The following is a 19,038-nucleotide window of genomic DNA, read 5'->3' on the forward strand; positions in this document are numbered from 1 at the left end:
TACATGGGACCAAATGAACTGATGAAAATAATTATAACTTTTATGACTTTGTTTGAAACACTGTCAGTTCTTCAATGCTTGTTTTCCAGATTTAAAGAATGCTTTTTTCCCTCTCCTTCTAAGCTATCTAAACTTAAAATAATTTGGTAAAGTATACTTTTAAAAGCAAAAATGAAACATTTACTTTTTCTCCTTACCTGATCCCTTCAGAATTAAAACAAACAAATTACAAAAAAAAAAAAAAAACAACCCTTACTGAGTATTCTTATTTTCATGGCAATATAGATATTTGCATAAATTCAATAAGAATCTGTTCTCTTTGTAACAGGACACAACTGGACAAGTCCTTGGTTTGCCTTCTTAGCATAAAGAGGCTTTTAAAGATCTAACCTGAGTTTACTTATTAAGACAGTTTAAGGATCTAAAGTTGACTTTATGGAGCCAATAAAGCCCCTTGGATATTACCAAAGCTTTGACTGGAGTATCGTATTTGAGAATGTGCATAAAATCACTGTTCCTGCTGCACTTATGTAAATAACAAGCCAAGTTTAAAAAGACTAGACTTATTTTACAAACAAATTACTTATGATTATCTTTGGTAAAAATGAGGTGACTACAGAGAGAAAAATTATGTTTAAACAGAAAACTTTGGCATATTCATAATCAAATTCGAGTCCTGTTTATTGTCTTTGAGGTTTTGTATCTAACTGTAAACTGGACTGGGTCCTGAACTCTTCTAGTTTTCTCCAACATCTGGCTATGACTCTCCAAACTAATATTTTCAATTTTCTCCTACCCTTCTGACTTGAAATAAAAACTAAAACTGTCCTTTTCCTCAAACTCTACAAGCTAAAGCTACCAGTCTTGATACAGACTTCAGAGAAGTCACAACAGATCATGTATAGACAAGACAACCTTCATACCTACTTCTATGTAGGCCACTCAGAGCTCAGCAGAACACCTGATGACATCATCAAAGACATTCAAACTGCAAACCAGGAAAATCTGTCAGTTTGAAACTGCCACCTTCATTCCACCTTCATCTAAAAATCCGAGCTCAATTCCAAAAATTTTCTCGACGGGCTGCTCTCTAGACTCAACAACTACATTTATAATTTGTTCCAACTAATCTTTAATATTTGCCTTTTTTTGTTTCCATAGAAATGCTTCTTATTGAATACTTGATTGCTCACACCATATAGAAGCCTACTTAGATGGAAGCTTACCTATAGCACTGCCTCCTAAAATAAGACATCCTCATGTTCATCCCATCCTAAGTAATCATGACATAGTTCAGTACTATAAGGCACTAATGGCAATATTGAAAGGCTTATTTCCACAGGTCCATAAAGCTTTCTGTGATCTGCTTCCAAAGAAGACAATGTGCCCCATATATTAGAACCCAGAGACTCAGTTTATTGGAAAAGACACCAACAAAAGACTGCACTTAAACTTCATTGGGAGAGACCTTATCCTCTGCAAAATCTCTACAGTTACAGCAAGAATTTGTAAATTCTTTAGCCAGAGTTATTTTAGACAACTGCATAGCCTTAGACACCCTAACCACCCAAGACAGAAGTGCATGTACTGTAACTGGTAAAAAAAAAATGTTATTTCTATGTTAATATATCAAAAAGATCTTAAAGATCAGATGCCAGTCTTTAATCAAATAGGCAACGCTTCTTCCCTTGATTATTTAGTTGGTTAAATCATGGCTCCTGGGACTCTCTGCTCTGGAGAATCTTTCAATCCTTGACTACTATTCCCCTCATAGTCATTATATTAACCTCCCTAGTGCCTTGTATCCTCTCAAGAGTTTAAATGTCTTTCAGCGACTACTCACACATCATATGTTATCCATCAGGATTAGACAACTGGAAGAACTCAATGATCCCACTGACCGTATTCAGGGTGACTATGTAACTGCCGGTAACAGCAACTACATGACCATCCATGCCAAGGACTACATCAATGACCATCCATGCCAAGGACTACATCAAAGGGGTAGTGAGAGTAACACCATATTGGTTCACACTCTCAGCTTGTCGAGAGAAAGACCAAAAGTCGGAGACTTTTTAAATAAAATAAATGGAGACCAGGCTTGAAAATCCCCCAAGCTGACCAAGGCAGTTAGACTGCATAAGCGAAACCAAATCTAGTTTATATCATGAACATAAGTGACACTTAACAGGTTATTCCTTGTAAATGCCTCTAATAATCAACGTAAATTGTCTTCTTAAAATAGCGTAAGATAATCACTTTTAACCAATCCCCTGCTGTCTGTAAACTCCCAACGTAATAACCATTGTAAAGGTTAAACAACTTCCTCGCGCTCACTTTATAAGCCATCCTGTAACTACATGCCTCTGTGCTTCTGGTTTCTCCCTCAATAAAATATTCATATCAAGTAAAAAAATTTATTTTAATTCATTAATCCTTTTAATTAGGAGGTTAATCCTTTTAATACTAGGTGTTAATCTAGCTGTTAAGTAATAAGGAGGTTAATCCTTATAATACTAGGTAGCCTTCTAAGGATTTAAATAACGTTAAGTTTATTGCTCACTACAACGCCATGAGATAGGTACTGTTATTATACTAATTTTGTAGATCAAGAACTAGGGCCCAGAGAGGTGAAATTACTCTCCTATAGTCACACAACTGGAGAATAATAGCAAAACCGGGAGCTGAACCCAGCAAGCACAATCAAGGATTTGAGCGCTATGTCAAAGAATCAATATTTATCCCTGTTACAGTAACTGGGTGGAACTTTGCTGAAGGCTTTTGAGAGCCCCATCCAGTGTTTTGTTTTTTGTTTTGTTTTGTTTTACCAAGGCTTTCAGCTCCCGTCAGAGACAGGCCGCTGCCAGGAACCGCCCGGGCGTGGAGCTGTCAAGGCTGACTGACAGGACATCTATCGGGGGCCAGAGGGGCAAGCCAGCCGGGCAGCCCCCTGGTACGACGGTCCTCAGCGAGGAGAAAACAAAATCAGCGACCCAGGTCTAGAAACACCCGCGGGGCCTCCTCGGAGGGAGGCAAGAAGGGGGCGGGGAAGGGAAGCCGCGCGGGGCGGCGGGCGCGGGCGGCGGGCGCGGGCGGCGCCGGGGCGGGGCGACAGGGAGGCGGGCCGGGGCGGACTCACAGATCCAGGAGCTGACTGACCCGCTGCTGGCTCGGCATCGCGGCCGCCCTCAGAAGCCTCTTCCGCGGTCCCGGGGCCGTCGAAATCCAGCCAGAGACCGTCTGTCAACTCCTGCCCCGACAAGACGCGTAGGCCCTTGTGACGTCGCCCGCCTCTTCCGGTGACCAGGCGCGGGCGCGCTGGCAACTGCCGAGCCCCTTTGGGGCGGAGCCCGGCGCCGTGCGCCGCAGCGGCGGCGGGATAAAATGGAAAGGAACCTTACTCTCAGAGAAGCGCTGCGGCAGTTGTCGTTCTGCAGACCTGCGGCCGGACTCCGGCGCTTTCCCGAGTCGGCCAGCCCCGCGCGCGACCTAGCCCGGTACCCCTGGAGCCGCGCGTGGCTGCGAGGTCGCTGCTCTTACTACAGGGGTGCGTTTCATGCTGGGCCGAGCATCTGGCGATGCACACCAGGGACCCCCTTGGATACAGACTCCGTGACCGTCAGAGAGTTTTAGCGGATCCGAGAGTGACTGCCGTTTACCGAGCACTTTGTGTAAGAAAGCACGCACTGAGATGAGTGCTTTCAGTAATTAACCATATTCTTTTTTAATCTTGTGAAGTCGGAATTATTTAGCTTATTTTACAGATGAGGACATTACGTGCCTACAAAAAAGCTCAGTAAGCATTTCATCACGGAGACAGGGGCTTGTGTTTAAATCAGAAGGGTTTCTAAAGAAGAGGGACCTTTCCCCAGGTGGAATTGTCTCTCCTTGGTTATGCTGCAGAGTACTTGCTACTTTTTGGTGCTTTTTCATTCTTCCTTGTAGATTAACTTGTTGTTTATATGTCTTCCTTTTGTAAGCTTTTGAAAGTTGGAACCCAGTCTTGTTCATCTCTTCAGGATGCTTGCTTATTCAATCAGCACGCATTTACCAAGCACTGAAGGAGGGCAGGGATTGTGCTGAGTGCTGAGGCTTCAGTGGTGAACCCTTGAACCAGACAAGTAAAAAGACAATCAGAACAACTGTTAAATACTAAGATGGAGTTAGTTCTGCCGGAACACCCATGAAAGGGTGGGGGGAGCAGGTTGAGAGAAAAACGTGGCCTGTTAGGGACTGCAAATAGTTCAGGATGGCTACAGTGGAGAGTGGTGAGGTGCGTGTAGAGGAGGGAACAGGCAAACTTCTTCTATAAGGGGGCAGAAAATAAATATTTTAGGTTTTGTGGGACATCCCTTGTTGCTGAACCGAACTGGGCTCCGCGTGTCCTACCTGAAGCCAAGCTGATCTACTGACAACTGGGTTGTGGTGAGGGAAAGTACAGGGCGCCAAGCAAGATGAACAGGCAGCGGATGATCAAAAGACCGGAACTCACCTGATGGCTTTCAGGCAAGAGTTTTTAAAGGCAACACTACAGGTGAGGGTGGCAGGGTGCATGATTAGCTCACGGAGATTTTTCTGATTGGTTGGTAGTGAGGTAACAGGGTGATGTTTGGGGAATATTAATTATCATCCTTTGGTTCCATCCAGTCTGGGGGTCTGTGTGCTTGTGGTCAACGTGTGTTCAACATCCTCTACCTGGTTGGGGATCTTAAGTTTCTGCAGAACAACTCAAAGATATGCATCAGATTGTTATCTATATCCCTTCAGGAGAGCTAGGAGTTCTGTGGCTATTGTTCTAATCATTAACTGCTTGAGTCTGCTCTGGAACTCATGGAAGGCCAAGCAAGAAGCAGGGGATATGAGAAGTTTGTACCCAGGAAGGCCTCACAGGGTCCTGCTTTGTTTCAGTCCCACTTTTCTTTGATACTCCTCAATCCTGAGGGTAACAGGGGCGGGACAAGAAAGGGAATAAGTTTTGGACAAGAGAGGTTAATCATAAACTTGGCAGGGAAACTCGGTTTTAGGAGGACTGGGTTTCATCCTTGACCTTAGGAGGTCACAGCTGCTCACCTTGTAGCTCAAAAGCAGCCACAGACCATATGAATGGCAGGGGTGGGGGAGGTGTGTTCCAATAAAACTTTATGGATGCTGAGGTTTGAATTTCATGTACTTGTCAGTGTTATGAAATATCATTCATCTTCTGATTTTTTTCAACCATTTAAAAATGTAAAAACCTTACATTGAAAACTACAAAAACAGGCAGCGGCCTGGGTTGGATGGCTGTGTGGCTTACCTTCCGATCTAGAAAGCTAAAATGGGGGCATGATGGCCTGTGTTACGTTAAACAGTTTAGGCTTTGTCTGAAGTACTTTGTGCAGAGTCATAGATAGGTTTTAAGCAAGGACAGTACATGCATAGGAAGGATGAGTTTTTGAAAGAACTCTAGCTGTTAAGTAGTAAACGAATTGTAGCGGTCACAGATGGAGACTTGGAGACTAGAAAGGTGTCTTTTGTTAATAGCCTAAACTAAAGTAATAGCAGCAGACTGGATAGACAGATTCAAGAGGTAATGGAAATAGAGCCAATAGGATTTAGAGATTGGTTGGAGTGAAGGGAAAAGAGAAGAGTCAAGGCTAATTTCTAGGCTTTGGGTTTGGAGAATTGGGTGACATATGGTGATGCCATTTTAATCAGCTGAGAGGATTACAGGGGTTTTTTGAAAACAAGGGGAGATTAAATTTTGGACATATGAATTTTGCAGTGTCTATGGAAGATATAGCCTTGGGGCTATAGGTCTGGAAATGATGCTGTTTTGCTTTTAAAGGTGAGATTGAATAGCAGCAATAGTACATGTATTTACTTATGAATTCAGTACTTTGGGGGAAGAATCGTCTGCTGCTCTGGGAGTCATTTGGACCTTGGAAGACCTTGACAGATCAGATAAGGGCAGTCTTCATGGTCCTTCCTATCTGTTTGTTGAGTGCTGCCCAGCTTGAATGCTACACAGCTATCCATCTAGTTCTTCCTGCTGATTACCTGATTCTTCAACACCAGAAAAGTGCAGGTCACTGCCCCAGTATTATGAGGTGTTAAACTTTGGGTGCCTGAGTTCTTCTAGATAGTCAAAAGAAAATGTCACAGCTGCTTTTTTATGTTTTTTTCTTTCTTTTTTTTTTTTTTGGCAGTACGCGGGCCTCTCACTGTTGTGGCCTCCCCCATTGCAGAGCACAGGCTCCGGACGTGCAGGCTCAGCGGCCATGGCTCACGGGCCCAGCCGCTCTGCGGCATGTGGGATCTTCCTGGACTGGGGCACGAACCCGTGTCCCCTGCATCGGCAGGCGGACTCCCAACCACTGCGCCACCAGGGAAGCCCCCTGTTTTTTTCTTTTTAAGAAAATGTCAATTATATAAAAAGGTAAGATAACAAAGTCCTAGTTATTTCTAGCCAATTATTTTAAAGGTCAAAGGTTTGTAAACCCTCATGATATCACAATTCTTAGAAGTGTTTTTACAATGATTTCCTGCAGATTTTAGGGCCTACAATTTACAAACTAGCCTCTCAGGTACTTAGCATAACTGTGTCAAGAATTTGAGTTTCTTGCCACTGAATAATATAGGTCTGATGTATGTTGTGGTTGCCCTAACGTACTCATCTCATTCCTACCTTATTTTTTGGCAGCAGTGTGGTTTGGGGACTGACTTCATCTTCAGTGGTGGGTCCAGATTAAGGCTAATCAGTGATTACTATAGTAATTGATTCAAAGGTTAACAGGCCTAGATTAATCAAGAAACCACAATATTCCCTCAGCCACCAAGATGGGTTCAAGAATGGGCACGTGGGCATGTGACTCATTCGTGGCCAATAAGAAGCAGGAAAAGTTCTGGAGATTTCTAGGAAAGAAGTTTCCTCATATTTATTTGTATGATGCTTTGTGAAACAACACTCTGTTCTCTCATCATTGTCATTTTGAATGATGTTAAACAGGAAAACAGAGTAAGAGAATCACAGGAAGACAGCCGGAGACCTGATTGAATCATGCATGGACACCACCCCTCCTCTTTACTATCAGATGCCAAAAATAAAACAAGGAGTTTGATATCCTTTATTCAAGGGGAAACAATTATGGATTGGGGGAATACAGTACTTCACAAACAGTGGAGCACTCTTCCTGAGGGATGTTTGGGCAGCAGTGCATTTTACACAGTGTTTGAAGCAGCAATGAGGAAATGGCATGATTGATTGGCTAGGAGGTCAGGGATTTCCTTATAAGGTTAGCAGGTCAGTCAGGGAATAAGGAAAGAGTATTTGGCTTAAGTTGATTGGCTGGGCTTGCATATCTGAAAACAAGGAAATCATCACAGTTTCTTGGCAGTTGGGGATTGGCTGGCTGGATACTGTGCTTCTGATCAAGCAGAGCATTTATAGGAACATGAAAATTATCTAAGTTTGGGTTTGTTGACATGCCATCCTGGACAGGAGCAGCCTCATCTTGGACCTAGAAATTTATTTCAACACTACTTTCTGTTATATAATTCAGTTAATCCCTTTTGTTGTTGATAAAATTGGTTGACTTGAGTTTTCTGCTTCTTGCTGCCTCAAACAGCCTAACAGTTACATATTCATAGCAGGAGTCACCAGCATATAGACAGAAATTGAAGGTATAGGAATAGATGAGCTCACTCAACAGTTGTATATAGAGTTGTATATAGAGAACAATCAGTCCTTGGAGAGATAGCTGAGGAATAGCAATTGGCTGGCAATTGACACTGAGAAGGAATAGCCAAAGAGGAAGGGAAGAAATAGGTACTACAGAAGATAAACATCACCAAAATTGTCACATGCTACAGAGAGGTCAACTAAGATAACACTTGAAGGTGATTTAGCAGCAAGGAGGTCACTGAGGGTCACTGAGGTGGTGGTGGAGGATGTAGCCTGATTGTAATGAGAGGAATGAATGGGAGGTGAGGGAATGAACGCGTAAGTACAGTAAGTCCCCTACATATGAATCAGTTCCATTCCGAGAGTGTGTTCGTAAGTCCAATTCGTTTGTAAGTCCAACAGTTAGCCTAGGTACCCAACTAACACAATCGGCTATATAGTACTGCACTGTAATAGGTTTATAATACGTTTTGCACAAATAATACATAAAAAACAAACACAAAAAAATAAAACATTTTTAATCTTACCGTACGGTACCTTGAAAAATACAGTAGTACCAGTTATATCACTGCTGCTTTTACTCTTGCTTCCAGACATCGTGGGCTTTAAATAAAGATACTGTACTACTGTACTCTATACAGTACTGTACAGTAAAGTACACAAAACCACTACCAGTTGTAGAGGATGCACGCATGGGACAATGTACGCAAGACATGTGAACTAACTTGCGTGATTGGACGTGTGAACGAACGTTCGCATCTTTGAAAGCTTGCAACTTGAAGTTTTGAGTACTGTATCCCAACTCTCACTCAAATAAATACTTGTTCAAATGAATTGCTGCTTCTATTTAGTTTCATGCTGAGAAGAAAAGTAGATTGTATAAGGCTATATAGCTCTACTTCAAAGAAGGTAAAATGGGGCAATTCAGAACTATTATTTATGGACCTATTTACCCAGATGCCAAACATGATAAATACTTTCATGAGTTCACGTAATCATCAGTCTGAAGTATCATGCTATTTTATAAAGTGAGAACTTTCCCAAATAAAAAGGTGTGTCAGACGCCAAAGACCATGCTCTTTCTACTCTCTTTGGGCGCTCAGGAGAGAGGTTTATGGTACATCCAGCACCAGCAATATAAAAGTGATTAAGAATTTCAAGACGGTGATAGCAGAGCATTAAACCAGGGGTGGGGCCTGTGCAGCTGCACAAGTGCCCTCCCCCCCATGAGGTTGGCTCTTGGTGCATCTGACCTCAGGACTTCCCAAGAGAATCAGTTACTACTACGGTATTCAGGAACTCTGTCAAAATAAAATTCAGAGACAAATAGTGAACACAGGGAAACATTTTTACTAGCAGTGCAAGGGAACCAGGCCTTTAGAAATAGTGGCTCATCAAATAGAATGAGAGGAAATTGTAGTTCAGATGATATGGCAGATATTTATAGTTCAGATACAGCAGCTGACAATTCAGATTGGATAAGAACAAGATGTTCCTGTCTTTTGGTAAGAAAAACAGGATGTTCTTGTTTTTGTGGCTTATCTCAGGAGGCAAAGCTTTTAGGATTTCCTGTTAGTCAAGGCTTTTAGGAGGTTCCTATTATTCATTGTTTATCTTGGAATGCAAGGTTATTAGGAATGGAAGTCTCTTCTGGTGCATGGTCAGTGATTTGTGGACAGGCTGGGCAAAGGGAAGATGTCATTTTTCCTTTCTTGCCTCTTTGCTTGCTGTGTCCACTTTACTGTAGTTACCTCTAGCTCAGAACCTTCTCCATTTCCTTCCCTAGATACCATATAAAGAAAACTTTATTATAGTTTGTTCCTCTGGGCAGGTTTTATAAGAATAATAAACAATATTACTTTCCTTAAATCATGTTATTCATTCCTAGTGTGTGTATACAAATATATAATAAGTATATATATATAAAATGATTAAGTATATCTCTTATGCTATATATAAGTGAATATTGGGTCAATAATAAGAACATGTGTGCACATAAGCAGATGGCAATAAATTGTTCAAATCATCTTTACATGTCATATCTCAAAATATAAGAATAGGCCATGAGTTAGGTTCTTCACTCTTAAGCCATACTGATTATATCTGGATTCAAAACAGCAATTGCGGACTTCCCTGGTGGCGCAGTGGTTAAGAATCCACCTGCCAAGGCAGGGGACACGGGTTCGAGCGAGGAAGATCCCACATGCCATGGAGCAGCTAAGCCCATGCGCCACAGCTACTGAGCCTGCGCTGTAGAGCCCGCGAGCCACAACTACTGAGCCCATGTGCCACAACTACTGAAGCCTGCATGCCTAGAGCCCGTGCTCTGCAACAAGAGAAGCCACTGCAATGAGAAGCTCATGCACCACAATGAAGAGTAGCTCCCGCTCACCGCAACTAGAGAAGGCCCACACGCAGCAACGAAGACCCACCACAAACATAAATAAATAAATTAATTTAAAAAAACAGCAATTGCTCCTCTAATATTAATTTTCAATTCAGTATAACATGCACATCATCATCTATTACTAACCCAAAGTCATTTCAGTTGGCTATTGTTAAAGTGACCAGGTTAGGCCCAAGATGGAATCATTTATGTAAAGCCCCCACATTTGCAAACCAGAGTTTAACTTAGTTTCTATCCTCTGCTCTCCCAACGGAAGACCTAGGCCAACCAGTCAACGCTTGCCTGCTCAGTAGAAGTTAACCTGACGTGGCTCCAAGATTTCCCTTTGCTCCATATAATGGAGGTAACACTGCCATTGGTTAAAACCAATCAGCAAATGCCCAGTGTCACTTCCTTATACCTCCTTGCTTTGGTCTGTAAACATTTCTTGCCTTGTATGGCTCTTTTGAGCTCCTTTCTATCTGCTAGATTAGATGCTGTCCCATTTATGAATTGCTGAATAAAAGCCTACTTGATCAGTAAATTATCTCTGGAAAATTTTCTTTTAACAGTATCGATGAAGACTATGAATATTTATTGAGTGGTTAGAATAATGCCTTGCACACAGTAAGCATTTTACAAGTTCTAACTCATATAATCCTCAAAGTAACCCTGATTGGTAGGTATCGTTATCGTTATCACCCATTTTCCAAATGAGGAAACAGAGGTCCAAAGAGAGTAAGAAACATGTCCAAGTCCACATGGCTTATCAGTGGTAAAGCTGGTATTTGAAACCAAGCAATCAGGCTGTACAGCTGGATTCTTAAGCATGTAGTCATGAGCTATGTGCAAAAGAATCAAACTGGACTGCTTTCTCACACCATATATTTGAATAACTCAAAATGGATTAAAGGCTTAAATGTAGTCCTAAATCATAAAAATCCTGGAAGAAAACATAGGCAGTATGCTCTTTGACATTGGTTTTAGCAATATTTGGGGGGTATGTCTCCTCAGGCAAGGGAAACAAAAGCAAAATAAACAAGTGGGACTATATACATCAAGCTAAAAAGCTTTTCACAGCAAAGGAAACTATCAACAAAACAAAAAGGCCATCTACTGAATATAAAGATACTTGCAAACAGTATATCTGATAAGGGGTTAATATCCAAAATATACAAAGAGCTCATACAACTCAACAACAACAACAAAAAATCAGATTAAAAAATGAGCAGAGGACCTGAATAGATATTTATCCAAAGAAGACACACAGATAGCCAACAGATGCATGAAAAGATGCTCAACATCACTAATCATCAGGGAAATACAAATCAAAATCACAGTGAGCTATCACCTGACACATGTCAGAATGGCTATTATCAAAAAGACAAGTAACAAGTGTTGGTGAGGATGTGGAGAAAAGGCAACCCTCATGCAGTGCTGTTGGGAATGTAGATTGGTGCAGCCACTATGGAAAACAGTATGGAGATTCCTCAAAAAATTAAAAATGGAATTAGTATATGATCCAACAATTCCACTCCTGGATATTTATCCATAGAAAACAAAAACACTAATTCAAAAAAATACACACCACTATGTTCACTGCAGTCTTATTTACAATAGCCAGGATATGGAAGCAACCTAAGTGCTTATCAATAGATGAATGGATAAAGAATATGTGGTATAAAAAATAATGAAATCTTGTCATTTGGAACAACATAGATGGACTTAGAGGATATTGTGCTAAGTGAAATTAATTAAATCAGAGAAAGACAAATACTATATAATTTCACTTATATGTGGAATCTGAAAACCAAAACAAGTGAGCAAACATAACAAAACAGAGATAGAATCATAGATACAGAGAACAAACAGGTGGTTGCCAGAGGGGAGGACTTGTGGGGAGGAGAAGAGAAATAGGTGAGGGAGATTAAGAGATGCAAGTTTCTAGTTATAAAATAAATGAGTCATGGGTATGAGTTGTACACTGTGGGGAATATAGTCAATAATTGTGTAATATCTTTGTATGGTGACAGATGGTAACTATATTTATCATAGCGGTCATTTTGAAATGTATAGAAATATCTAATCACTATGTTGTGTAATAGAAACTAACATATCGTTGTAGGTCAATTATATTTCATACACAAACAAACTCATAGAAAAAGAGATCAGATTTGTGGTTACCAGAGGCAGTGAGTGTGGAGGGGAAAGTGGATGAAGGCAGTCTTCCAGTTATAAGATAAATAAGTACTGGGGTGTAATGTACAACTTGATAAATATAATTATCACTGCTGAATATTATATATGAAAGTTAAGTCGCAGTGCGCTTGGGGTCCCACGAATCTGTCTCTTGCTTCAACAGTGTCTGGACTGAACAGACCCAGGGACGCCTCCATGCTCCAGCCTCTGCAACCATCCTCCAACCTTTTTTCCAGTTGCAACCTTCAGAATCAGCCACTGGCACCAGCCAACACCATTTTTTGGCCTCAACTCCTTACAAACATGACCTCCCAGATTCGTCAGAATTAATGTGCACGTGTGGGCCTCCCACATCTACCTCTCTCTGGGCTTCTATTTCCACCATGACTATGTGGCCCTGGAGGGCGTGGGGCACTATATCCACGAACTGGCCAAGGAGAATCGCAAGGGCACCGCAGGACCGTCTCTTGAAAATGCAAAACCATCGTGGCAGCCACACCCTCTTCCAGGATGTGCAGAAGCCACCTCAAGATGAGAGGGGTAAACCCAGGATGTTATGGAAGTTGCTGTACTCATGGCAAACAACCTGAACCAGGCCCTTTTGGATCTGCATGCCCTGGGTTCTGCCCGTGCAGACCCCCACCTCTGTGACTTCCTGGAGAGCCACTTCCTAGATGAGGAGGTGAAACTCATCTAGAAACTGGGCGACCACCTGACCAACATCTGCAGGCTGGCTGGTCCCCAGGCTGGGCTGGGTGAGTATCTCTTCGAAAGGCTTAAAAGGCTTAACCGCAAGCATGACTAGGAGCCTCTGAAGCCCAGAAACATTTGAGGAGCCCCTCTGGTGTCAGGGCTTCTACCTGAAGTCCCACTCTGCAGCCTCTAGGCAGCTTTTTAACCGCCCTGGAACCCTCTCCCAAGCCTTGGACCAAATGAAAACAGTAAAGCGTTTTGCAGAAAAAGAAAAAAGAAAAAAGAGAAAAAGAAAGCTAAGTGAGTAAATGCGAAGATTTTCTTCATCACAAGGAAAAACATTTTTTCTGTTTAATTTCATATCTCAAGAGATGATGGATGTTCACTAAACTTTTTGTGCTAATCATTTCATGAGGTAAGTCAAATTATTTTGCTGTATACCTTAAACTTATACGTGCTGTATGTCAATTATATCTCAAAATTGGAAGAAAAGTAATAAAGTCCTTTACTATTGTGTTATTGTCAAGTTATCCCTTTATGTTTGTTAATATTTGCTTTATGTATTTAGGTGCTCCTATGTTGGGTGCAAAAATATTTACAATTATTATAAATATAATAAGTTATATTTATTGTTGGATTGATTGCTTTATTCTGTAATATCCTTCTTTGTCTCTTGTTAGTCTTTTTTTAAAAAATAAATTTATTTATTTATTTATTATTTATTATAAACATTATTTTTGCCTGCATTGGATCTTTGTTGCTGTGTGTGGGCTTTCTCTAGTTGCCGCAAGTGGGGGCTACTCTTTGTTGCGGTGCGCGGGCTTCTCTTTGCAGCGGCTTCTCTTGTTGTGGAACACGGGCTCTAGGCGCACAGGCTTCAGTAGTTGTGGTGGGCAGGCTCAGTAGTTGTGGCTCGTGGGCTCTACAGCGCAGGTTCAGTAGTTGTGGCGCGTGGGCATAGTTGCTCCGTGGCATCCTAAACCGGGATTGAACCCTTGTCCCCTGCATTGGTAGGTGGATTCTTAACCACTGTGCCACCAGGGAAGTCCTACAGTCTTTTTTTAAAGTCTATTTTGTCTGATATAAGTATTTTTAACCCAGGTCTTCTTTTCATTTCCATTTGCATGTAATATCTTTTCCATTCCCTCAGTTTCAGTCTGTGTGTATATTTAGATCTGAAGTGAGTCTCTTGATGGCAGCATATATATAGGTCTTGGTTTTGTATCCATTCAGCCACTCTATGTCTTTTGGTTGGAGCATTTAGTCCATTAACATTTAAAGTAATTATTGATAGGTATGTACTTATTGCCATTTTGCTTCTTGTTTTCTGGTTGTTTTTATAGTTCTTTTTTTCCCTTTCTTCTTTTGCACTCTTCCTTTGTGATTTGATGATTATCCTTAGTGTTATGTTTGGATTCCTTTCTCTTTTTATGAGTGTGTATCTATTGTAGGTTTTTGGTTTGTGGTTACCATGAGGTTTATATATAATTACCTATATACATATACTTGATTATTTTAAGCTGATGATCTCAAGTTTGAATGCATTCTAACAGCCTTGCCGTTTTACTCTGCTCCCACCGTTTAACTTTTTTCTTCTTTTTTTCTTTTTCTTTTTCCCTCCCTTTTTTCTTTTTCTTTTATCTTTTCAACCAACGTTTAATACTTTTGACATCATATTTTACATCTTGTTGTTTTGTATATCCCTTAAATACTTAGTGTGAGTATAGATGCTTTTACTACTTTTGTTTTTAAACCTTCCTACCAGCTTGACAAGTGGTTGATCTGTTAACTTTACTGTATGTTTGCCTTTACCAATGAGATTTTTCTTTTCGTAGTTTTCACATGTCTTGCTGTGGTCTTTTATGTTCTGCTTAGAGAAGTCCCTTTAACATTTCTTATAAAGCCAATTTATTGATGCTGAACTTTTAGCTTTTGCTTGTCTGTAAACTCTTTCTCTCTCCTTCAAATCTGAATGATAGCCTTGCCAGGTACAGTATTCTTGGTTATAGGTTTTTTTCCTTTAATTCACTTTGAATATCATGCTCCTCCCTTCTGGCCGGCAAAGTTTCTGCTTGAAAAGTCAGCTGACAGTCTTATGGGGGTGCCCTTGGCCCACTGATGAGAGAGGCTGGGTCTTGGGGGTGAGGGGGTCCAGGACCGACTGATGCCTTCCCACTAGTGGGCAGGTAACCCCTGGTGCTAATAGGCTAGAGGGAAGATTCTAAATTGGCACTTGTCAACACCATTGTCTTCATGGCAGAATGAACTTAGAAGAATGGCCGCCACCAGTTTCTGTCTCCAGGGGTGATTCCCAGTTGCCTCCTGCCTCTCCCAGAGGCTCTCCAAGATCAGCAAGTGGGTCTGACCCAGGCTTCGTTCAAACTACTGCCTCTGTGCTAGACCTTAGAGCCTGTGATATTTTGCATGCTCCCTTTAAGAGTGTAGTCTCTGTTTCCTACAGCCCTCTGCCTCTTCCATAAGCAAGCCTCACTGGACTTCAAAGCCACATGTTCTGGGGGCTCATCTTCCTGGTATAAGACCCCTGGGCTGGGAAGCCTAATGTGGAACTCAGACCCCTCACTCCTTGGGGAGAATCTCTGAAATTGTGATTATCCTCCTGTTTGTGAGTGGCCTACCTAGGGCTATGAGTCTGGACTATATTGTGTCTCCACTCCTCCTACCCATCTCCCTGTGGTTGCTTGTTTATATTTTAGTTGTGGAAAATCATTTCTGCTAGTCTTCAGGTCATTCTCATAGATAGTTGCTCTATAAATAGTTTTAATTTTTGTATGCCCATGGGAGGAGGTGAGCTCAGGGTCTCCCTACTCTGCCATCTTCACCACATCTATGATTTCCGAGCAGGAAAATGGCAAAGATGGGTGTAGAAAGTAGCCAATCCCTTGTCTGGTACCTTTTAAAAACCTGATCTTTAGGTTATAACTTTGAAGGGGGCTAAGGGCAAATAGAATAAAGATAAGCCAAAGGAGCCACTACTTTATTATCCTACCATATGCAGGTTATTTCCCAGTAGGAGTGTCCTTAATTCAAGGTAATGTGAAAATAACATGCGTTCTTTTTATTTAGTTTCTTTTTATATCTCAACTTATGTCTTACTCCAAATTGGAAACAATAGTGCCCATGATCATGAGTTCTTGGGCATTGTTAAAATTTTCCATTAGCTCGATCCTTGATTTAATTTGTTTCTAGGCTATAGATCCATGTCTTTCAAATTCTCATGAGTTTGAGGCATACAGTGTATGACTCCAGATCCAAGGCAGGAAACAGCTGGGCAAATTCAAACAGGATAAGCAAGGAGGTGTTCATAAAGGGGCTGCTTACAAAGGTTTGGGCACAGTTAAGGGCAGGGGTAATAATGTTTCAATACCTTAGGACTAGCAATAGCAGGAAGCCCTTACCTCTCCTAGTCCTGAAAGGGCAGGGAGGGAAAGTTACCAAAACCTGGAGAGAATGGCCATACCCACCTAAAAGGAGCTATGGCCTTTGGGTCAGTTAGGGTAAACAGCCTGTGGCAACCCAGCCAGGAGGGAGCTGGAAGAATAAATACTCTAACCCATTCTCTACCTCTCCTTTTGATCTGCTGATGCGGTCATGTCCTCAACCCAACCAGAAATCAGAGGTCAAGGGATCCTAGTTTATGCAATCCATAAAGGTCGGCTTGTTAGAGCCCAGAGTAGAGAAGGATAGAGTGGAAAATATCCAATTCATAAACAGACCACTGAATTTTTTTTTTTTTTTTTTTTTTTTGCGGTATGCAGGCCTCTCACTGTTGTGGCCTCTCCCGTTGCGGAGCACAGGCTCCGGACGCGCAGGTTCAGTGGCCATGGCTCACGGGCCCAGCCACTCCACAGCACGTGGGATCTTCCCGGACCGGGGCACGAACCCACGTCCCCTGCATCAGCAGGCGGACTCTCAACCACTGCGCCACCAGGGAAGCCCTGATTTTTACATAATGTAATTAAATATCATTAACATTTTGAAAATTAAGAATAATCGCTTAGTAATGCCAACATAATAATGATCAGTTTTGTAACAGTGACAGGGATGGCAATTGTCCTTCATCAGGATGCTGACCCACTGCAAAGACAACCTTGTCTTTTTCTAGTTAGTGTCACCAGTTATTTTTATCTTTACAAAATTATATGATTCCTAACTCACATTTATTGGTCATTTAAATGGGACTTTTAAAATCCATTAATTACATTCATTCAAACAGATATTTAATACCTACTATGTGCCAGGGAGCATGTATCAGTAAACAAACATGTTTGTTTAGATTTTAGTGTGAGAGATAGAAAACAAGCACACAAACAAACAACATGTGGAGATAAGATAAGGACTATAAAGAACAAGATAGGATCAGGGAGAGACAGGGTGTCGGGAGAGGCCAAGAGATGAGAGAAGGATTACTTTTGCTCGGATGGTCAAGGGAGGCATCTCTGAGGCTGTGACATTTTTGCTGAAACCTATTAAAAGATAACTTGAAGCTTATTAAAAATTTTGAGAGTTTATTTGAGCAAAAACTGCTTAGAATTGGGCAGTGCCAAACTAGAAGTGGTTAAGAGTGCTCTGCTAATAGGATTTGGGAGGAAAGACTTACACAGAGAAAGCAAAGAAGGAAATTATTTGGTTGGCTATGGCTTAAAGCTTAGTTGGCTCTTTGTTATTGGTTAAGTGTTTTGATATCATAACTTTGAGGCGTTTACAGGCTTAGATTTTGGTTTGCTTACATAGGATGCCATGGCATTAGAGCCAACCCCAATCTAATTGTTTCCCTATTTAATTGTTTTATACTTCAGACCTGAACTATAAAAAGGAGATAACCATGCAGAGATCTGGGGACAGAGGGAAGAGAAAGACTCTCGTGAAAGGAAAGTAAAAATGGAGTCAGCATTGCTAAGAGAGCTCTCTAAAATGGAGCCAGGAGACCATTAAGGAAGTATGGCTTATGCACATCTCAGTCTGGATGGAATCTGACCTTTTGACCTGATGAAGTAATCCAGAACACCTGCCAGAAACCCAAGATACTTATTGGATCCTAACCCTAAAATAACTCGTGATAGTCTATCTAATTATTGGACTCCTATCCTAAAACAACTTGTAATTCCTAAGGACAAATATTTTCTGACTCATATCAGAGTGAATCACAATTCTTGCCAGGCAACTTTTAACAGCCTTGTCTTTTTGTCTTTATAAGCTCCTGACCCTTTCTCTTCCTCAGAACTCTCCTTTGGGTTCACCTGAATCTGTGTCTCTCGAATTGCAGTTCTTAAGACCCCAAATAAACTCCTTTCTTATTTGGAGCCTCCTGCATTATTTTTTTGGTTGACATTCTGACGCAAAAAATACACTTAGTAAAGTTTGAAGGACTGAAAGAGGTCAGTGTGGAGCGGGGAATAGTAGGAGATAAGATTGGAAAAGTCAGAAGCCAGACCAGGTAAAACCTTGATGACCAAAGAACTGAATTTGAATGTTATTCAAAATGAAATGGAAAATAAACAAGCAGTTACATCAGTTTCATTCTTCACGGCAAAGGTAGGAAACTGCAGAATACTGAAAGTAAAGCATTAAAATTCAGATGCATGTCCTCTACCTTTCAGCTTAAAGCTGTAGATGATCCACATTTTATGTTGTATGTGACTGAAATATGTTATTAAAAAGTATTTTAAAGAGTATTTTAGGGACTTCCCTGACAGCGCAGTGGTTAAGAATCTGCCTGCCAAATCAGGGGACACGGGTTTGAGCCCTGGTCTGGGAAGATCCCACATGCCGCAGAGCAACTAAGCCCATGTGCCACAACTACTGAAACCCCTGCGCCTAGAGCCCATGCTACACAATAAGAGAAGCCAGCACAATGAGAAGCATGTGCACCGCAACAAAGAGTAGCCCCTGCTTGCTGCAACTACAGAAAGCCTGTGCACAGCAGTGAAGACACAATGCAGTGAAAAATAAATAAATTCAAAAAAATTTAAAAAGATTATTTCAGTTATCACTGTTAGGAAAAGCAACCGTCAAAATTCCTCCACTCTATGTGCCTGTTAATTTTGAAAACAGCAAAAGGAAACATGTTCTTTACAGATAT

General features: G+C 41.3%; 1 protein-coding gene and 1 long non-coding RNA gene across 9 annotated transcripts in view; one reads left to right on the forward strand and one right to left on the reverse strand.

The window, feature by feature from the left end:
- The window catches only part of AMN1 (antagonist of mitotic exit network 1 homolog), a 65,052-nt gene extending 61,753 nt beyond the window's left edge, over positions 1 to 3,299 (reverse strand). The window contains exons 1-2 of one of the 7 annotated variants that reach the window (XM_033430131.2): positions 3,160 to 3,287; positions 928 to 988 (exon numbers count right to left, since the gene is read on the reverse strand). Coding sequence is in view for 2 of the 7 variants with exons in the window: in XM_004270876.4 (XP_004270924.2) it covers positions 3,140 to 3,177 (38 nt within the window). In the remaining 5 variants the exon portion in view is untranslated. Of the gene's footprint in view, positions 1 to 923; positions 989 to 3,139 lie in introns of all 7 variants that reach the window. The other 6 variants (XM_033430132.2, XM_033430129.2, XM_033430130.2 and 3 more) reach the window with 6 other exon arrangements.
- A 4-nt stretch (positions 3,300 to 3,303) lies between these two features.
- LOC117201713 (uncharacterized) lies at positions 3,304 to 18,259 on the forward strand. 2 transcript variants are annotated; one of them, XR_007470153.1, is made up of 5 exons: positions 3,304 to 6,415; positions 12,409 to 13,353; positions 15,955 to 15,987; positions 16,715 to 16,910; positions 17,756 to 18,259. It is a non-coding gene; the product is annotated as an uncharacterized LOC117201713 (long non-coding RNA). The 2 variants fall into 2 exon arrangements; XR_007470154.1 differs by lacking the exon at positions 15,955 to 15,987.
- Positions 18,260 to 19,038: the final 779 nt, after the last annotated feature.

The sequence above is a fragment of the Orcinus orca genome, chromosome 11 (genome assembly GCF_937001465.1).
Source record: "Orcinus orca chromosome 11, mOrcOrc1.1, whole genome shotgun sequence".
Lineage (NCBI taxonomy): Eukaryota > Metazoa > Chordata > Mammalia > Artiodactyla > Delphinidae > Orcinus > Orcinus orca.